At 38.4% G+C, this 17780-nt stretch overlaps 1 protein-coding gene across 3 annotated transcripts in view; it reads left to right on the top strand.

Moving 5' to 3' along the window:
* ARHGAP15 (Rho GTPase activating protein 15) overlaps positions 1-17780 on the top strand; it is a 697929-nt gene that overhangs the window by 86578 nt on the left and 593571 nt on the right. For all 3 annotated transcript variants that reach the window (XM_070799862.1, XM_070799861.1, XM_070799863.1), the window contains one exon: positions 3935-4003. In XM_070799862.1, the coding sequence (XP_070655963.1) occupies positions 3935-4003 (69 nt within the window). The remainder of the gene's footprint in view (positions 1-3934; positions 4004-17780) is intronic.

Here is a 17780-nt window from a genome sequence, read left to right as displayed (position 1 = left end):
TATACACACACACACACACACATACATATATATATATATATATATATATATATATATATACATCCTCCTGTTGAAAAGCTGAAGTATCAGTGAATAACAGATATGAAGTTTTGGTTCTAGGATTTCTCCCATTAACTGCTATTCTGTTCACAGTTTTCTTATGCAGAAGATCTTTCATTTCAACACTAACTAACCATCAATTATGGTTATCTTACTTAGGGTAATGCTAACAAATATAAAATTATCTAAAATATATCATGGCTCCACAAAATAAAAGTTTATTCCTCACTATTTAAAAGTTCAAAGGACATTTCCTACCTGAACTTTCTGTTCTCGCTACAACTTTTTTCTTAGTATAAAATTATTCCAAAATAAAGTTTACTAAATAAGACAAAGTGAGTTTTCCTGAACTATGCTTGGGTTTTCTTGACCTGGTGATTCAGCATCTCCCATCTTGCATTTTCATTCTGCCATAAGGCCTCGGTTGATGTTTATTCCCAGCTAGTATCCCAAGAAAGGGAATGTGGTGGGACAAGCACTCACTGGTTAATAGCTTTGAAAGGGAAGTGGTTCTCATTGTTTCTACTCATTTGTTTTTGGTTTAAACTACTTACATGGACACTCTCAACTGTAATGCAGTCTGGAAATGTGCCCTGGAAGGAGAGGACAGAATCTGGTGAGAGATTTCCAGATTCTTCCTCCCTCCCATATATCAATTTGCACCTGTCTTCTAACACTTAGGAATAAACTCCCACACCTCCTCAAAGGAGACAACCAAAAGCCTCACTTAGTTACTGCCTTGAACTCCAATTCCAGAATCTCTGGTGGCAAACAGCTTTCTGCATCAGGTCCAAATTTTCACCAGGGGATTAAGAATGTCAAACTCGAAAACTAAGCTCTCCATCCTGTTTTCTCCATCATATCTAACAGACAATGTTAGGGCAAGAAATTGATACCTGAAAATAAGCAAAAAACAAAAATCCTCTCATTTATAAAGGAAAGAATGGTAAACAACCAACAGCCACTGGATGCAAGCGATGACTAACCTCCCTGTCAGGTCCTGTGAGACGTGTCCAGGCAGTAGCGACAGTTTCTGCCTCTTCTTTCTAGAAGAATTTCCCATTACATTGTTCTCCAGGGTTTCTGGCTGGGCTTTCTGGAGTCTCTTCCTTCTCCATCATCCTTCATGGACACCACATCTGAAGAGGACATGGACGAGAATGGCCTCCTTGAAGGCTGCCTTCATAATTGTTTTTGTGGAGCAAATATGGAATTCAGGGATTGAATAGAATCACAGGGTCTTTATATCAGGCTTTTGGTTCCTTTGGGAATACAATTTCCTCAGAATCTTACCAGACCACCTTACCTGCCTCCTGCGAAACCTGTATACAGGGCAAGAAACAACAGAACTGGTCATGGAACAGCAGACTTTCCAAATTGGGAAAGGAGTATGTCAAGGCTCTATATTGTCATTTTGCTTATTTAACTTATATGCAGAGGACATCATGCTAAATTCCAAGCTGAATGAAGCACAAACTGGAATAAAGATTGCCAGGAGAAATATCAATAACTGCAGATACGCAGATGACGCCACCCTTATGGCAGAAAGTGAAGAGGAATTAAAGAACCTCTTGATGAAGGTGAAAGAGGAGCATGAATAAGCTGGCTAAAAGCTCAACATTCAGAAAACTAAAATCATAGCATCCAGTCCCATCACTTCATGGCAAATGGATGGGAAACAATGGAAACAGTGACAGACTTTATTTTCTTGGGCTCCAAAATCACTGCCTATGGTGACTGCAGCCATGAAATAAAAAGATGCCTGCTCCTTGGAAGAAAGTCATGACCAACCTAGACAGCATATTAAAAAGCAGAGATATTACTTTGCCAACAAAGGTCCGTCTAGTCAAGGCTATGGTTTTTCCAGTGGTCATGTATGGATGTGACAGTTGGACCGTGAAGAAAGCTGAGTGCCGAAGAATTAATGCTTTTGAACTGTGGTGTTGGAGAAGACTCTTGAGAGTCCCTTGGACTGCAAAGAGATCAAACCAGTCAATCCTAAAGGAAATCAATCATGAATATTCATGGAAGGCCTGATGCTGAAGCTGAAACTCCAATACATTAGTGACCTGTTGTGAGGAGCTGACTCATTAGAAAAGACCCTGATGCTGGGAAAGATTGAATGCAGGATGAGAAGGGGTCGACAGAGGACGAGATGGTTGGATGGCATCACTGATTCAATGGACATGAGTTTGAGCAAGCTCCAGGAGATGGTAAAGGACAGGGAAGTCTGGCGTTCTGCAGTTCATGGGGTTACAGAGTCTGACATGACTGAGCAACTGAACAACACCACCACAATCTTAGCTGGCATTGAACTGATCTTTTCAGTCTGTTTTATGTGCTGGTAAACAGAGCCAAAATCATCCAAAATTATTTTCTAGACATAGTGCTTAATTTAAAGATTTCTTACACTCATGTTTCTCTCTCTTTCTCTTCTGTCTCTGTCTCTTTCTTTCTCTTCCTACTGATTTGTCCCACCACCTTCTCTTCTTTATGTAAAGTACTGGAAAATCCCTTTATAGTGAAATTGTACTATTAATGAGAGCTTTTATTTAAATTTTAAAATATGATTTTTAATTATGAATTCCTTTTTCTTTTTTTTTTAACTATAGAATCTGTCTATGACACTTCTTCAGGAGAAAAAATAAGGCATTTAAAGCAAATTTGTTCTGAAAACACTTACTGTGTGTTTTGTATATTTATATATATATATATGGATAACAGTGGAAGACATGGACATTAATAGCACATTAACTCTGAAGAAGCTAAGTTTATAAACACACAGATAAATACAAAAGTTTCAATATTAAATATTTTGTCCCAGTTACTTCTACAGCATTGCAGATCACTCTGAAACATAGAGGTGTAAAACAATGATTTTTTTTTTTTTTGCTGATGGAATCTGGTCAAAAATTCAGATAAAGCACAATAAGAGTAGCTATTGCAGTGTTTGCTATCTCTACTGAGAAGACCTGAAAGCTGTGGGGATTCAATGCCTAGAAGAAGGAATCATGAAGATATTTTTTGTTCACATGGTCAGTGGCTTATATTGGCTGTCTGCTGGAAACTCACCTAGTCTGTCAGCTGGAAAACTGGTCTCTCTGAATGGGCCAATTTGGGTTTCCTCTCAACATGGTGCCTTTTTTTTTCTTTTTAACAAAAAACAGCAATTGTATTATTCAATATTCAGTATCACACCACGACACCACCTAGAAACCTCACCTTCCTTCCTTACCTGTCCCCAAGGGTACAGCCGAAATGGAAAAAAATAAAAGTAAACCCAGATCTCATCTCCTTCTCTGGAAGAAGGGGTGTTGGCCTTGGGAGCCCCTTTCCGCTGGTCCCAGGAGGCCGGAGAGCAGATCCTTCCTGTGCCCAGAGAACTGGGCTCCAGCCTTCAACAACAGAAAGAACATTCAAACAGGAGCAGAGCCGTTTCTGCAGAGGAGGAGGATTTGGGAGGGTTCCAAGAGAACAAGTGGGGAGTGAGTGGTATTATTATACTCTAATATTTGGAGTCATGTATGTCACTTCTGCCATGTATTCTGGTTAAAGCATGTATAAAGGTCCACCCAAGTTCAAAATGAAACATCATACACCCCACCATTTGATAGGAAGGCTATCAAGGTCAAAGGGTAAGGAGACCACATGGAATATGAGATATCGTTGCAGCCAGCCATCTTTGAGTACACCTTTTATCCAAATTAGTTAATGTCCAAAACATTTACTTCCCATTTAAACTTACTTTATTCACCTTTTTGAGTGAATTTGAATATGGTGATTCTCATGTGCACTGTTACAAAATTATGCTCTTTTATTTTAAGATTTTTTAATATAAATTATATAATGGTATCAAATGTCACTGTTTTTTCAGATATCCCGGCACAGAAGAAATCATTCACAGCATATCTTGAAGGATGTCATTCCTCCATTGGAACAATTGGTAAGTATTTCACTTCAGTACTGTATTATTTGTCTACTGTCAACAAAATAAATTACCTCAGAGCTCAGCAACTTAGGACAGCATATACTTCACATTTCTGTGGGTCCGAAATTTGGGCATAAGCTAGTAGGGTCCTGTGGCTCAGAGTCTTTCAAAAGTTTTCACTCAAAATTTAAGCTAAAATTGGGGTAACATCTGAAGGCTTGAAGGGGGAAGAATCTGTTTTCAAGCTCAAGTACATGGCTGTTGGCACAATTTCGTTCCTTTGAGGCTTTTGGCCAGAGGCTGCTCTTACTTTCTTGCGACTTGTATGTTTGCTTTCTTCTTCCAAGCATGCCAGCTGGGAAGGCAAGAGAGTCTGTTGGGTGTGCTCAGTCACTTCAGTCATATCTGATACTTTGTGACCCCCATGGGCGATAGCCCACCAGCCTCTTCTGTCCATGAGATTTTCCCAGCAAGAATATTAGAGTGGGTTGCCATGCTCTCCTCCAGGACATCTTCCTGATGCAGAGATTGAACCCAAGTCTTCTGCATTGCAGGCAGATTATTTACCACTTGAGCCTCAGGGAAGCACCAGAGAGTCTATTAGTAAGGTGAAAAATAGAATCTTTTGCAACCTAATCATAGAAATGATATCCCATCAGTTTTGCTACATTCTCTTGGTCACTAAATTCAGTCTATACTTAAGGAGGAGGGATTACAGAACAGCGTGAGTAACAGGTGGTAGTGGTGATTTAGGTGCTAGGTTGTGTCCCACTCTTTGTGACCCTATGGACTGTAAACTGCCAGGCTCCTCTGTCCATGGGATTTCCCAGGCAAGAACACTGGACTGGGTTGCCATTTCCTTCTCCAGTGAAGTAAAGGTTATCAGGCACCTACTGCAAATTTTGACATTTTTAAGGAAAAATTAATCCCTTATCTGTAGATTCTACGAGTGAGACCAAGTTTTGTGTGTTTTTTAATCTTCTTGTTGTTTATTGTTGTATCCTATGGCACCCCACTCCAATACTCTTGCCTGGAAAATCCCATGGATGGAGGAGCCTGGTAGGCTTCAGTCCATGGGGTCGCAAAGAGTCGGACACGACTGAAGCGACTTCACTTTCACTTTTCACTTTCATGCATTGGAGAAGGAAATGGCAACCCACTCCAGTGTTCAGTCTATGGGGTCCCACAGAGTCGGACATGACTAAAGTGACTTAGCAGTAGCAGTAATGACAATTAAGAATACCTGAAACATCCTACAAAACATAAAAGAATGAAGTAGATATAAATAACTTATAGATGTCTCAGAGATATCTTCAGTTCAATTCAGTCACTCAGTCGTGTCTGACTCTTTGCGACCCCATGAACCACAGCACCCCAGGCATCCCTGTCCATCACCAACTCCTGGAGTCCACACAAACCTATGTCCATTGAGTCGGTGATGCCATCCTCATCTTATCCTCTGTAGTGCCCTTCTTCTCCTGCCCTCAATCTTTTCCAACATCAGGGTCTTTTCAAATGAGTCAACTCTTCGCATCAGGTGGCCAAAGTATTGGGGTTTAAGCTTCAAAATCAGTCCTTCCAATGAACACCCAGGACTGATCTCCTTTAGGATGGACTGATTGGATCCCCTTGCAGTCCAAGGGACTCTCAAGAGTCTTCTCCAACACCATATTTCAAAAGCATCAATTCTTCGGTGCTCAGCTTTCTTTGTAGTCCAACTCTCCATCTATACATGACCACTGGAAAAACCATAGCCTTGACTAAATGGACCTTTGTTGACAAAGTAATATCTCTGTTTTTTAATATGCTGTCTAAGTTGGTCATAACTTTCCTTCCAAGGAGTAAGTGTCTTTTAATTTCATGGCTGCAATCACCATCTGCAGTGATTTTGGAGCCCCCAAAAATAGTCAGCCACTGTTTGCACTGTTTCCCCATCTATTTGCCATGAAATGATGGGATCAGATGCCATGATCTTAGTTTTCTGAATGTTGAGCTTTAAGCCAACTTTTTCAGTCTCTTCTTTCACTTTCATCAAGAGGCTCTTTAGTTCCTCTTCACTTTCTGCCATAAGGGTGGTGTCATCTGCATATCTGAGGTTATTGATATTTCTCCTGGCAATCTTGATTCCAGCTTGTGCTTCTTCCAGCCCAGCGTTTCTCATGATGTACTCTGCATATAAGTTAAATAAGCAAGGTGACAATATACAGCCTTGACATACTCCTTAAAGACACATAAACACAAACTTTTTGATATGTAACTTTCTTTTTATTAATGATCTCCTTTTTGATAAATATAATGCCCCCTTTCTCCTTGCTTATCCTTCTTGTACTTCATATTAGTCAACATGCTTCCAGTTCAAAATGATTTTTTTCTTGGCTCAGTTCCATGATTTTCTTTGCTTGGCATGTTTTAGGTCACTTATGTCCACTCTAGCTAATTGCTTCGTTATTCTGTTTTACTTTAGAATAAAAAATTCTTTAAAATATTGTCTACCTTTAATGTCCCTAAAATCTCCCCTCCTTTTACTTCTTGCAGCAACTCCATTTAGGCATTTATCCCAACCACTCACCTCTTAACAAGGTCATCTGTTACTTTCATGTTACTAAATTTGGTACCAACATGGGCACATGTTGGTAAAGTTTTGGTTTTCTCCTTAGAATATCTATCTCAGAATTTAATCCAGTTAATAACTTTTTGGAAACATTTTCCTTACATGACTACCAGGAAACTGCTGTCTTTTGGATATCCAAATAATTAAGTGGCCACTGACTTTCCATCTCCTTTGCTGGTTCTCATTCATCTTGGAGATTGACTCTTAACTTTTCTTCTTTCTGTCTACATTTATTCACTAAGGAATCTCATTTCAGTGTTGTTGTTTCATATACTGTGTTACACTAACCACTTCTAATATTCAGTCTTCAGGATAGACCATTACCCTAAACTACAATATTGTACACTGTGGCATTTTCATTTATATGTCTACATCTCAAATTTAACATCCAAAAGTAATTCTGATTTCCCTCCAAACCTGCTTCTCCCAGTCTTCTCCATTTCATAGGATGTAACTCCATTCTTCTAGGTTTTACAGTCAAAACTGTTAGTCATCTTCAACTTTTGTTTATTTCATTACATAAACTAAAACACCAAAGAACCACATTTACTCTGTCTTTAAAATCCATCTGGAATCATTTCACTCTCTCCCATCTTTATGCTATGTCATTCATCTCCTAGTTTATTACATGTGTATGCTTTAGTTGCTCGGTTATGTCTGACTCTTTGAGACCCCATGGACTGTAGCCCACCAGGCTCCCCTATCCATGGAATTTTCCAGGCAAGAATACTGGAGAGGGTTGCCATTCCCTTCTCCAAGGGATCTTCCCAACCCAAGGATCAAACCTGAGCCTCCTGCATTGCTGGCAGATTCTTTACTGCCTGAGCTACCAGGGAAGACTTTGGGCTTCCCTGGTGGCTCAGACGGTAAAGTTTATTATAATGCCTTCCTAATGCACGTATCTACTTTCATTCTTGCTTTCTATTTTTTTTTTTTTTTAATTTTTGATACAACAGCTAGCATGAGATTGTTAAAATGTAAGTTAGTTGATGTCACGCTTTGGCTCAAATACCTCTCTGATTTCCAGTGTCTCCAGGGTAAAACCTAAAAGACATGAAGTTACTTACCAGATTCTACAGGACCCAGCCACCTCTGTGCTTCACCCTTTCCTCTCTTCTCCTGACACTCTGCTCCAGCCAAGATGACCTCTTTACTTTTTCCTTAGGGCCATTTCACCTGCTCTTTGTTCTGTCTGGTACAGAATAGTTCAGTTGGCACCCAGAAATTTGTAAGCCTTGTTCCTTCCTTTTCGTTGCATCTTTATTCAAATATCATCTTTTAAAATAGCTCTTCTCTAGTCTCCCCTAAATACAAATGAACAAATTAAGAAAACCACCATTTCAGTCCACACTCCTTTTCTCTTACCCTAATTTAATTTTCTCCATACAACTTATCACCATGTGCTATACTCTGCATTTTCCTTTTGTTTGTCATCTCCTTAGAGTGTTCTGTTGTCGCCTATGTTTAGATCTTGATTCCCATGATTCTATTAACTGTAAGAACATAATAAAATTTCAGTAAATATGTGTTAACTGAATGCACAAATGAGATAGCTATGAGATAAATGAGATAGTTAAAGACTTTTTTTTTTTACTTCCAGGCTTATAATACACTGATGCATACTTGTGTATTTTCTCATTATCTCATCATATATCTTGAAGTGTTACTTAGTCATTTGTTCTAGCATATCTTAGGGCCACTCTAGATATGAATTATTCCAAGTTGAACCCATCATCACCTTCTTCTCAAATTGACTCCCATTTCCATTGACCCTACCACTATTTTTTATACTTACTTAAAAGAACAAGTTACCTCTTTTTAATAGAGAAGAGACTTTTAAAATTTTTGTTCACATTTAATTTTAATTTTTTTTAGTTTATATTGGAGTCTAGTTGATTAACAATGTTGTGTTAGCTTCAAGTGTATAGCAAAATGCTTCAGGTGTATCTATATTCTTTTTAAAATTATTTTTCCATTTAGGTTATTGCAGAATATTAATCAGCATTCCCTGTACCATATATATAGTAGGTCCTTGTGAGTTATCTAGTTTATATATAGTAGTGTGTACATGGGGCTTTCCAGGTGGTGCTAGTGGTAAAGAACCCTCCTGCCAATGCAGGAGATGTAAGAGACTGGATTCCATCCCTGGGTCAGGAAGATCCCCTGGAGAAGTGCATGGCAACCTACTCCAGGATTCTAGCCTAGATAATCCTACGGACAGAGGAGCCTGACAGGCTATACAGTCCATAGGGTTGTAAAGAATCGAACACAACTGAAGAGATTTAGCACACACACAGTGTGTACATGTTAATACCGAATTCCTAATCTACCACATCCCTGTTAGTAGTAAACATTTATCTAGGCTGAGAATACATTTTCTCTGGATCCTTTATTTACCCTATGACCCTTCATGTAAGTCAACATTTTCTGAAGTGTTTTCTCCACGGTGGGTGTGATGTTCTCATCTTTTTTCCATGTGTGCTCATCTTTTTTCCATGTGTGCAAGCACATGTTCCCCAGGCCTTTCAATGCTCTGGCCTCACCCCACTGTATCCACCACACCTCTCCCACTGATTCTGCAGTAATTCCACACCAGCCTTCTTTAAATAGAAGCTTCATTATTTCATGCTCCTAGTCACAACTTTCAGCAGCTTCCTATTTTCTATAGCATCAAGTCTATAGACTTTCTCACAGCCCTGATTTACCTTATTTATTATCTACTGCCAAATACATACCCTCAAGCCAGCAATAGTAACATGATTAAGACATGGCTCTTACCCTGAAGGAGCTCGGATTTTCTGTAACAATTATAGTTCCTTCATCTCAACACTCTTTTGTGTTGTCCACTCTTATTTCATGGGTAATAGACTTGTTCCATGGCTAGACTATAAATGCTTTTTAGTTAGGGGTCATGACTTGTATTTTCTTTATTATGTCATACTTCCCCTTACATTGTTTCTGGCACTAGTGTTTGTAAAAGACACACATGTCAATGGTTTAATTATAAGATATTAAAGATTTATTAAAATAATATCATTGATTTCAGAGATTAATACATATATGACTGTTAATCATAGTTAAAGACATTTTTAAAATTTAATTAGATGTAACAATATCTTATATTCAAAATTGACCACTTAGGTTTCAACTTAGAGAACATTTTCCCTGGAAAGTATTTCTTTGATTCCTCAACTTTGAATCAGGTAGCCCTTCTTTATTCTGCCTTTCTGTAGCAGCTTTCCTTGCCTCTATCTCTAAATTGACTCTATCTCTGATCACATTGAAATTGCCTGTTTCCTTTTATATCTCTCTTACTGCATTGCAAGGTATTTGAGGGGAGAGCTATGCTTCACTTACTGTTTTCTTATTAAAACTTCATGGAAGGCCTGGCACAGTAGAGCTGTACAGTGAATAGAAAAGTAATGGTGTTTCTTTTGTATACATTTGCCTTACAGAACAAATAAAGTACATATAAATAAAATGCTTTATTTTAAGTATAGCACATGCAAATGTCTCTCTGAAGTGTTTGATGAAACATGGCAAAAGTTAAACTGAAAATGAAGCTATATGAGTGTGTGTATGTAATATAAATATGTATGAAATTATATGTAATTTTATATGTGCGAATATATATGAGATTATATTTGAAAAATGCCATAAACTTTCAAATTTTTACATGAAATGTGTATTAATTATGAATTTTAAAAATTAAAATTATGATTATTACTTAAATTTAACCAATAACTAATGGTATACTTTTGCTATGCCTGTATATAAAGCATAGGCTAATATTGAAAGAATTAAAATATTCCAGAAACAGTTTTCTTAATGTACCTTCCTAACTTCAAGGTTATTTGTTGGTTTGTTGGCTGGAGAAGGCAATGGCACCCCACTCCAGTTCTCTTGCCTGGAAAATCCCATGGATGGAGGAGTCTGGTAGGCTGCAGTCCATGGGGTCGCTAAGAGTCAGAAACAACTGAGCGACTTCACTTTCACTTCTCACTTTCATGCATTGGAGAAGGAAATGGCAACCCACTCCAGTGTTCTTGCCTGGAGAATCCGAGGGATGGGGGAGCCTGGTGGGCTGCTGTCTATGGGGTTACACAGAGTGGGACACGACTGAAGCGACTTAGCAGCAGCAGCAGCAGTTATATGCCTTAACTTTGCAGCCTCAATTCTCAATAAATTAAACTTATTTTTAAAAGATCTCAAATTATGTATAATGTAACTAAGAAAAAATATATCTATATGCTTAATACACTATTCTAGATCAGATAAACTTGGAAAAGTGGCATTGGGAACTACTGCTAGATAAAAGGAAAAAAACAGTAATTTGTTGATCTCTTTAGCTTTCAGTCTCTATAAATCTCTTTCCCTGCATTTCTATTCAATCTCTCTGTTTATACACACACACACACACACACACACACAAGCTCTAAAAACTCTATTGGAACTACCAAGTAATCTACTTTCTATGCCTGCACTGGGTTTCCCTGGATCCTTTCTATGAGTACTTGTTTAGCTCTCATTTCCCTTGTGAACAGAGGTTAGGTTCAACTTTTATTCAGTCTCTACTTGAATTAAATTGCTTATTTAATGTTATTTTAAAGATAGAAATGTTTATCTTTTCCCTACAAGTCTTACTTATGAACTACTCCATTATGATAGACAATGAGAAAATAATCACCAATTCCTTCTAACAATTAATTTGTATTGATTTTTAAGTATCCATTGCTGTTTACATCAAAACTTGAACTATTTTTCCACAACCTATAGAGCTGCTTTTATATTTGCCTAATAAAACTAACATTCAGAAAACGAAGATCATGGCATCTGGTCCCATCACTTCATGGGAAATAGATGGGGAAACAGTGGAAATGGTGGCTGACTTTATTTTTTGGCCTCCAAAATCACTGCGGATGGTGACTGCAGCAATGAAATTAAAAGACGCTTACTCTTTGGAAGAAGAGTTATGACCAACCTAGATAGCATATTCAAAAGCAGAGACACTACTTTGCCAACAAAGGTCCGTCTAGTCAAGGCTATGATTTTTCCAGTGGTCATGTATAGATGTGAGAGTTGGACTGTGAAGAAAGCTGAGCGATGAAGAATTGACGCCTTTGAACTGTGGTGTTGGAGAAGACTCTTGAGAGTCCCTTGGACTGCAAGGAGATCCAACCAGTCCATTCTGAAGGAGATCAGCCCTGGGATTTCTTTGGAAGGAATGATGCTAAAGCTGAAACTCCAGTACTTTGGCCACCTCATGCGAAGAGTTGACTCATTGGAAAAGACTCTGATGCTGGCAGGGATTGGGGGCAGGAGGAGAAGGGGACAACAGAGGATGAGATGGCTGGATGGCATCATTGACTCGATGGACGTGAGTCTGAGTAAACTCTGGGAGTTGGTGATGGACAGGGAGGCCTGGCGTGCTGCAATTCATGGGATCGCAAAGAGTTGGACACGACTGAGTGACTGAACTGAACTGAACTGAATAAAACTGTATACTTATTTTTAACCTAGATTCAAATATTTTTTCCACAATCTGACATGTTCCTTCCTTCTGTCTCTACATCTCTTTTTCTTTCCCCCATCCCTGCCTCAGGGTTGCTTCTGTAGTCATCCATAAGTTCTTGCAGTGTTTTTCCTTGTCAATACCTACCAAGATGAGCTACCATATATAAAATGATATGTACCAAAACACTTTATAAAATAGTAAAATCCTTGCTGCTGCTGCTGCTAAGTCGCTTCAGTCGTGTCCCACTCTGTGCGACCCCATAGACGGCAGCCCACTAGGCTCCTCTCTCCCTGGGTTTCTCCAGGCAAGAACACTGGAGTGGGTTGCCATTTCCTTCTCCAATGCATGAAAGTGAAAAGTGAAAGTGAAGTCACTCAGTCGTGTCCGACTCTTAGTGATCCCATGGACTGCAGCCTACCCGGCTCCTCTGTCCATGGGATTTTTCCAGGCAAGAGTACTGGAGTGGGGTGCCATTGCCTTCTCAGTAAAATCCTTGAGTAGATGTTATTACTCATTATTTTTACCATCTGGATCTTTGAGCTTATTTATATCCCACATTTTGTGCTAAAAATCTCATTTCCTTTATCTCTCATATTTAGAAATTCTTTGAACATTATCCAGCAGTCATTAGAGCCTTTGGCTTTAAGCATAACTGACCCAAAGTATGCCATTCCACCCACTCCTTTTGGAGGAAAATAATTCACTTTCTGAGAGTGGAGTCTGCTATGGTGGGTGATCCCCTAGATGGTGTCACCCTTCAGTAACCATAATTTACCACTTTACTTCCCCTTTAAGAAAGAAGTTGCAATCAGCATGGTTAAACAGCAACATAATGCATTTCTTTTGAATACTGGCAAAAATATATTCCTAGCTGGAGCCTGAAATCTCAGGGTGCAAACTACCCAGTTCACTGACAGCTGACGTCACTTACACCACTTGGTATGCAAATCCATATGCTATCAATGCAAAAGACTAAATTATTTTCTGAGAAGCTGTGTTGTTTCTTAACCAGCTCTGTAACACAGTGAAGATTTTAAACATGAAACGTCAAATGTACTAATATGTGTTTGTTTCCTGATGTTGTATATTTCACATTACAACTCTTTGTGAGACCTAATTATTTTCAGAGTATTTCCCCTTTTTCCTTTAATGAAATATTCAAGAAAAATAACCCTGTTTATAGCATGTTAAATCTTTATCATCTTTATGTTTATCAAAAGTGTATAAGGCATGTCTGGGGATAACCCTGCAGGACTCAAAAGCCTGTGGCAGGTTTTAGAGAATCATCTGCTGCCTCCTGAGCTGGAAGGATTTGCAGGCCAGAGCTCAGGAAGTTGCCATGGCTTGAGGGCAAAGCAGGCTTTTGCAGATAAACCTTAAGTCACAGATTCTACCTTTTGGAGCCAGATATCATTTTGTGGATTAATTAATACTTGTGAGGGCTTTAAGGATGAAAGACATTGTGAGCATACAGCATTTCTTATGTTAAAACAAAGGACAGCCTCTTTGTGGGGAATCATGCTATTGATTAGGCTGTGCTTTCCTTAAATTGCAAAAAAAATTACCAAAAGCTCTTTAGTCTTTCAAAATTCTACTTTGTTAAGATAAAAATTAGGTTTTTGGAAAAAGCACTCTCCCAAATCTTCAAGATGTTAGTATATTAATAATGCTATATAATTTAAGAACCCTTATACAAACCATCTCCAAGTTTTCATTGTTTTATGTGCCCTTCCTTTACTCAAACAGGAGTGTTTTTTTATTTTTATTTTTTTCATTTAAAAAGTGTTATCGGCATATAGATTTTACAGTGTTGTGTAGGAGTGTGTTAACTCCAATATTTGTTGAGGCCATCCCTGTGCTAGGTTTGGGTGTGATATGATATGCTAAATAGTCATGTCCTTTTCTGGAGGGCCTGTCAGGCCAGAGGTGAAGAGAAATATTAAACAAAGAAAGAAAGTCATAATTCTATAAATGCCAATTACACAACATGCTATGACAGCAGACAAACAAGTTTCTATGAGAGAGGGAGAGCCTACTTTGGATTAAGTATTTATAAAAGCACAATTTGAAAGAGCCATTTAAATTGAGATTTACAGGGTGAATAGAGCTTGTTAAGCAAATAACTGGAAGGATGCTGCAAACAGAAGGACTAGCAAGTACAGAGGTCTGGGAGTCAGAACAAAGTTGTTAATATTGGAAAAACTGCATGAATGCTGCACTGACTAGAAAAGAAAGAAAGAAAGTGAAGCTGCTCAGTCGTGTCTGACTCTTTGTGACCCCATGGACTATAGCCTACCAGGCTCCTCCGTCCATGGGATTTTCCAGGCAAGAATACTGGAGTGGGGTGCCATTTCCTTCTCCAGGAGAACTTCCTGACCCAGCTCTTGAACCCGGGTCTCCCGCATTGTAGGCAGATGCTGTACGGTTTGAGCCACCAGGGAAGTGGTAGACTGACTAGGGATATAAATCTGGAAATGTGGGTAGAGGGAGACAGTTCTCAGATAATGGTAAGGAGTTCAGAAGCCATTAAAATACAAAAACAGGTTACAGTAACTTTTCCCATCCAGGCCTACATTTGAAATTCATTTAACTCTACAGAAGAGAAGAACATTCACACAACAACAATGAAAAAGGTTATTAACATTGAGCAATCTTGTTTTCCCTATTGCCTTGACCAAAACTAGTTATAACAAAACAATTGAATTATGCTAATAAATTTCCCAGACAGTAACCAGGAAGGCCATTCTCACTGAATCCCAATAACAGTTAAAGAAAGAACACCATATTTGTATCAATGGCACAAAGAAATAGAATTCAGGGAAGAAGAGAGAAAAAAAAGGAAGGGAAAGGAGATGCATTTGTACAGGAAAAGCTCCAAAAGACTGAATTTCTTGAGACAGAAAGAAGTGCCCTCATCAGCCTGTTTCCCAAATAGAACCTGGATTTTTATGGTGGTGACCAAATGAAACACACTGGTTACAAGATGAAAGGCTAAGGGGGTTCTTAAACATCAAATGCTAGCTTATTCAAGATGATATTTTGATGAGTTAAGGGTAAATAAATCAGAGACATGTGGGTAAAATTTCCCTTGAAATACACAGGGGTTTAAGATGATGGGGAAATGCATTTGGCAAAACATAATATGTACTTTGCCAAACCCAACATTTGAAAACCGGTTCAAGACATTCAGCAGAGCCCCAGAGCACAACATATACTCTTATCCTGAGAGCAAAAGAAGGAGAAAACCCATGAAAGCAATGTACAATACACACTGCAGGGTATAAATAATTTGCATTCAGCAAACCATGCCTAACTTTAAGACCTGAAGTCAAGACCAGCTTTTCCAGATCTTTAAGCATGCTTAATTACTCCTTTATAGGCACTGCTCATGTATGACACAGCATCCTTTTTCTTCTATTCTCCTTTCATGTAATTATTGTTTTCAACTTGAAAATTTTGGTTTACCACTTTTTAAAAGTATGTACACACTTAATTATGTATCTTTGTTACACAGAGATTTTATATTTCATGTCTCCAAGAGCATCATAGTTCATTTTCCAACTATATGTGAGATGGCCCTAAAATTGAAGTGAAGTGAAGTAGCTCAGTCATGTCTCTTTGCGACCCCGTGGACTGTAGCCTACCAGGCTCCTCCCTCCATGGACTTCTCCAGACAAGAATACTAGAGTGGGTTGCCATTTAAAATTAAGCATTTATATTTTAAATTAGTACTTTATATGATATAAAGATAAGCTACATTTTGAAGGTGATTTTTTTCCCTTTATTTTTGTTTTTGTTCCCCTACAAGACCACACACACGGTCAGCAGATCTGATGTAGCAAGAAAGCTAGAGTCAATACATAAATAACTGGAAACTGAGAAGAAAAAAATGTAAGCAGTGAATCCCAAAGAGGAAAGTAGAGCAAGAGAGGGAAAGCCAGTGGAGTTCTGTAATGACTAAGTTCTAGAGATTGACTGTACATTAGGGTGATTATACCGGTTAATAAGGCTGTGTTGTACACTGAAAATTTGCTAAGAGAGTTGACCTTACATGCTCTCACCACAGAAAAATCTTCAAAAGTAACTATGTGAGGAAGTGGATATGTTAAGTAGCTTGACTATAGTAATCGTTTCACTGTTGTTGTCTGTTATTTTTTAGTCACTAAGTCATGTCCAGCTCTTTGCAACCCCATGGACTGTAGCCCTCCAGGCTCCTCTATCCATGGAGTTTCCCAGGCAACAATTTTGGAGTGAGTTGCTGTTTCCTTATCCAAGGGATCTTCCTGACTCAGGGATTGAACACACACCTTCTGCATTGCAGGGAGATTCTTTACCACTGAGCCACCAGGGAAGCCCAAACATTTCATTATGTATATGTAAATCAAAATATCATGTTGTACACATTAAATATATACATTTTTTATTTTAAAGACAGAAACAAAAAAATAATTTTAAAAAGAAAGCCATTGGAAAAAGTACACAACATTTCTATTTCTGTGAGTAGTGGAAAAGTTAAGAGATTTAAAAAGGAAGAGAAACGTCATTGGGGGTAATATGATGTAACCAGATATCCTCCTTCTGTGCTTTATAATAGAAATTATCAAAAACAAGATTATCAGCAAAGTACTTTGATCAATTGAAAGTTCAGAAAAAAATATAACGTCTAATTACTAAATTGGAAAAGCGTTAAATGCAAAATCTGTTTGAAAATTATAGTAGCTCATGTGTGTAGTTATGGAGATTCGATACAAAGTTCTCCCAGGAAGCAGGTTAGTCATACAGAAAGTTTCACGGGTGCCACTACTTTGGAGGGTTCTCTCCAGTTCAGGCCTGAGGCTTGTCTCAGTTCGGTGGATCTTGATAGATTACATGTATCAATATTACCAGTGTTTACAGAGATGATGAACATTTACCTAGGGTTTCCTTGGTAGCTCAGTGGTCAAGAATCCTCCTGCTAACGCAGATGTGGGTTCTATCTGTGGGTCCAGAAGTTCCCCTGGAGAAGGAAATGGCAACCCACTCCGGTATACTTGCCTGGGAAATCCCATAGACTGAGGAGCCTACTGTCTGTGGGCTACAGTCCATAGGGTCACAAAACAGTCAGACACAACTTGGCAAATAAACAACAATGGGATTACCTCACATAATGAAATTTCTAAGAGTCTGCTGTATAAACTTGAAATCTGATTTATTAATTTGTAATGGTGCATATACTGATGTTGACTATGGTCCATCACATTCTGTGTGAGAGGACCGAGGAAGCTGAATTAGGAGTCAGAAGATTGCCAGTGAACACAGGAATCAGAACAAAGGAGAAAAGAGCAACCACTCACATATATCAGCAGAGCGAAGGCTCTATGTTTCTGGTACTGAACATCAGTCTTTTCTCGTAAAAATGCGCTGAAAGTTTTAGATTCAATGTATTTTCATTTATAAACATGTATTTCAACAGGACTCTTGTACTGGTGTAGATAAAACTCTATTGTTTTCAATTCTACTTATTTTATCTGAGAACTATTTTATCTTATTTTATAAGATAAAGATATAAGAACTTATTTTATCTGAGAACTGAAGACTTCACATAAAAAAAATTGCAGTGTCTGTAGTTATGGTTACAGTCTGGTCTTTCTGCCTGACTGTTAGCATTAATCACAGGTTGTCTTCTG

This window comes from Bos indicus, chromosome 2, assembly GCF_029378745.1.
Source record: "Bos indicus isolate NIAB-ARS_2022 breed Sahiwal x Tharparkar chromosome 2, NIAB-ARS_B.indTharparkar_mat_pri_1.0, whole genome shotgun sequence".
In the NCBI taxonomy this organism is placed as follows: Eukaryota; Metazoa; Chordata; class Mammalia; order Artiodactyla; family Bovidae; genus Bos; species Bos indicus.
The sequence above is the reverse complement of the archived record's forward strand: the minus strand, read 5'-3'. Positions and strand labels throughout refer to the sequence as shown.